A 3,804-nucleotide genomic window follows, 5' to 3' on the forward strand; every position below is an offset into this window, starting at 1 on the left:
AGGCGTCGCGTGTGCGCTCGGAGCTCGGTGGCGGCCGCCGCTGGTCTCGCTGCTTGCGGCTCCCCGGTGCGCCCTGGGCGGCTTTGCTCCCCTCATGGCTTCCCGCGGCTGCCGAGCTGAGCTTGCAGGTGAGACACTCAGGCCTGGTCTTTGACACGCCCCAGCGGTCGCCCTCCGCTCCGTGTGCGGTAGCTGCTGTGCCCGGGGCCAGCACTGGCCGCGGCTGGGCAGACACGCCGGGCCCGGGGAGCCCGGGCACTTTTATTTTAATCGATTTAAGTAAAAATGGGAATTATGGGTGTCCCGGCCGGCAGGCGACGCCTCCGTGGCGTGCAGCCGCGTGTCCGCCAGACAGGGCCCCCGGGAAGCCGCGGGTCCCACGCTGGTCAGCAGCAGCTGCCGGCAGGGGGCGGCGCTGACCACAGGCAGGCCCTCTGGCCCAGCGCCGGCGCGGACAGGCGCCAGGATGCCGGGCTCAGGCCCACGCAGGGGGCGCCGAGAGGGAGCGAGCAGGCCCGCGGCAGTGGCCAGCAGTGTGCGGCCGGTGGTGGACAGGCTCGGTGCAGGGGTCTCCAGGGCCACCCCGCACCTGGTCACGGCTGGGGCCGTCTGGGCCGCTCCCGGCCCTGGCGTCGCCCCCAACCCCCTCGGCGTCCGTGTGCCGGTGGGGAAGCACAGGAACAGCTGGGCCCCGCGGCAGGGGGGCTGCGTGGGGGGCGAGGCCCAGAGAGGCGGCTGCCGGCGGCCACGCGCCTCGGGCGCCCAGCCCCAGCCTAGGCCCCGCCCGCCCGTCCCCTGCCCCGGCCTTGAGGGTTTGCGGCTAATTGCACCCCAGACAGCCCCGCGAGCCCCTCAGACGCTAATTAAAGAAAACATCAGGGATGGCTCCAGCCGGCGGGCGCAGGCTCTCTGCGGGGGAGCGGGCAGCGCCCTTAAGAAGGAAGGGGAGGCCTCGGGTCGGCCAGCGAGCCAGCGAGCTCACGCCGCGCCCGCTCGGGAAGCGCCGCCTGAGGTGAGCGCCGCCCGCCGCCCCTCTGCAGGGAGGCAGCTTCAGGTGAGGCCGGTCCAGCGCCCTCGGGGCAGCGTTTGCTGTCCAGGCACGAGGCGCCGGCCCTGGCCCGGGCAGGGAAGCCCAGTGCTGAGCACTGCTCAGCCCGGCACAGGCCCCAGGTCCACAGAGGACACCTGGCAGGGCAGAGCCCTGGCCGGAGCCAGAGGGACAGGAGGCAGTGGACTCACGGCGGGCTGGGCAGGGTAGCAGCAGGGGCCTGGGCCGTGGGCTCACGCCAGGGGGCAGGGCCTGACCTCTGCGCTCGCTGGGCCCAGAGCTGCTGTCCGGGGACAAGTGCAGGACAGGGCTGGGCTGCCCATGCTGGGCACGGGGGTCCCCCGCCGGGTCTGGGTGGACTGGGCGGCTGGCGGCTCCCTGGCACCTGAGCAGCGGGCGCGTCAGGCCGGATCTACGTGGAGACAGAGCCTGGGGCCCAGGGGCAGCGAGCCCCCGGCCCCGCCGGCCCCTCCCAAGCTGTCCCCACTCCACCGCCTCCTGCTTGTCGGGCGGGCGGGTGGCAGGAGGGGGCCGGGCACCCAGCGCCCTGTGAGCGCCCCTGCCTGCCGCGGGGCAGCCTGATGCCGGCCCAGCAGGGAGAGACGGCCAGCAGAGCCTGGCATCGGGCGGGTCACTGACTGGGAGCGGCGCTGGGCTGTGGCTCTCGAGGCCGAGCCCCATGTGGACGCAGAGGGAGGCAGGAGGGCTGCCCAGCGTGAGCTGTCTCCGGGGACGCTGCTCCCCAGGACAGTCCCCGAGGCCAGGACCGGGCAGCCAAGCAGAGGCTCCCCAGAGGCCGCCAGTCCAGGCAGGCGCCCGCCCCGGAGGCATTCGGGGGCCGCAGGCATGAGGCCGGCAGGGAGAATGGGGAGCGCTGACCGGGGCCGGAGGGCGGGCTCTGCTGAGGGCTGGCTGGACGCCTGTGCCGGCAGCGCGGGCAGCGGTTCGGGCGCCGGCCGGGGCAGCGTCTGCAGGGGGCCTGACTGACCAAAGTGTCCACCTGGGTGGGGTCCATGTGTGAGTGTCTGCGTGTGTGGCCGTGTGTGTTCACGTGTGTGAGTGCGTGTCCGTGGCTGCCGCTGCGTGTGAGCGGGTGTGCCCACGTGGGTGAGGTGCGGTGTGCCCGTCGCAGTCACTGCTCGGGCAGCACCCTCTGCCCACCGCCCCGCCAGAGCCTTTCCCGAACGCAGACCCTGAGACCCCTCGTCCGCGGGCGCCCGAGCGGACACCCCTCCCCGCGCGGCGAGCACACGCCCGCGCCCGAGCCCACGTGAGCGCCTGCTGGGGAAGGGCCATGGACGCCACGGGCGCCGCCAACACGCGTGGGGCAGCACCGGGCCCCGCTGGGGACAGCAGGTCACTGTAAATGGCGGGCGGAAGGACGGCCTGCCCGCGTTGTCCAGGCGGGCCCTGCCGGAGCCGTGTGGCGCGCGTGGGGCCGGGGCGTGTTCACTGTGGTCCTGGGCAGAGGGTGGGGCTGGGCGTCGGGGTGGAGCCCCAAGTCGAACCAGGTGTGTCCGGGGAACCGCTGCTCAGTAAGGGGACTGTCCAGGGCGCCTGGCATCGGGGCCACGTCGCCCCCTGACCACTGACCCGTCATGTTTGGGTCTGGGGCCCCAGCCCAGCTCGGGCACCAGCCCCCAGGGACGCAGAAGCCTTGCGGGGGGGCGGGGGGGCGACCAGTGACCCCTGCGGGGCACCTGGCTTTACCCACCCTGCCCCCCACAGGCGCAGAAGATGCCTCAGCATGAGGGGTGACAACCAGAGCTTCGCGGGGAGCCGCCCGAAGGACTTCGTGCTGCTGGGCGTCTCCGACAGGCCATGGCTGGAGCGGCCCCTGTTCGCCGTGCTGCTGGTGTCCTACGTCCTGGCCATGCTGGGCAACGTCGCCATCATCCTGGTGTCGCGGCTGGACGCCCAGCTGCAGAGCCCCATGTACACCTTCCTCAGCCACCTGTCCTTCCTGGACCTCTGCTACACCACCACCACGGTGCCCCAGATGCTGGCCAACATGGGCAGCGCCCGGAAGACCATCAGCTACGCCGGCTGCGCCGTGCAGTTCGCCGTCTTCCACTGGCTGGGCTGCACCGAGTGCGTCGTGCTGGCCGCCATGGCGCTGGACCGCTACGTGGCCATCTGCGAGCCCCTGCGCTACGCAGTCATCATGCACCGCCCGCTGTGCCAGCGGCTGGTGGCCGCGGCCTGGCTCAGCGGCTTTGGCAACTCCCTGGTGCAGGTGGTGCTGACCGTGCAGCTGCCCTTCTGCGGCCGGCGGGTGCTGGACAACTTCTTCTGTGAGGTGCCGGCCATGATCAAGCTGTCCTGCGCCGACACGGCCGTGAACGACGTCACGCTGGCCGTGCTGGTGGCCTTCTTCGTGCTGCTGCCGCTGGCCTTCATCCTCCTGTCCTACGTCTTCATCGGCCGCGCCGTGCTGCGCATCCGCTCGCGGCAGGGCCGGCGCAAGGCCCTGGGCACCTGCTCGTCCCACCTGCTGGTGGTGTCGCTCTTCTACCTGCCCGCCATCTACATGTACCTGCAGCCGCCCTCCCACTACTCGCAGGAGCAGGGCAAGTTCATCTCCCTCTTCTACTCCATCATCACCCCCACCCTGAACCCCTTCATCTACACCCTGCGCAACAAGGACGTGAAGGGCGCGCTGCGCCGGCTCCTGGGCCGGATCTGGAGGCTGAGCCCTGGCTGAGCTGCTCGGCCCCGCCCCTGAGCGCGGAGCCCCGCCCCTGAGCGCGGAGCCC

At 72.3% G+C, this 3,804-nt stretch overlaps 1 protein-coding gene across 1 annotated transcript; it reads left to right on the forward strand.

Annotated features, from left to right (window-relative positions):
* Positions 1-2,795: 2,795 nt before the first annotated feature.
* On the forward strand, positions 2,796-3,752 carry LOC101632318 (olfactory receptor 2B11-like). Its single transcript, XM_004695770.1, has one exon. It carries the CDS (start codon positions 2,796-2,798, stop codon positions 3,750-3,752), a length of 957 nt encoding a protein of 318 aa, XP_004695827.1.
* The last annotated feature ends 52 nt before the right edge of the window (positions 3,753-3,804 follow it).

This window comes from Condylura cristata, unplaced genomic scaffold, assembly GCF_000260355.1.
Source record: "Condylura cristata isolate star-nosed mole 26May11 unplaced genomic scaffold, ConCri1.0 scaffold00275, whole genome shotgun sequence".
Taxonomy (NCBI): Eukaryota; Metazoa; Chordata; class Mammalia; order Eulipotyphla; family Talpidae; genus Condylura; species Condylura cristata.

What these genes read in the sequence shown, in the direction of transcription:
- LOC101632318 (XM_004695770.1), top strand. Translation starts at nt 2,796, where the DNA reads ATGAGGGGTGACAACCAGAGCTTCGCGGGGAGCCGCCCGAAGGACTTC.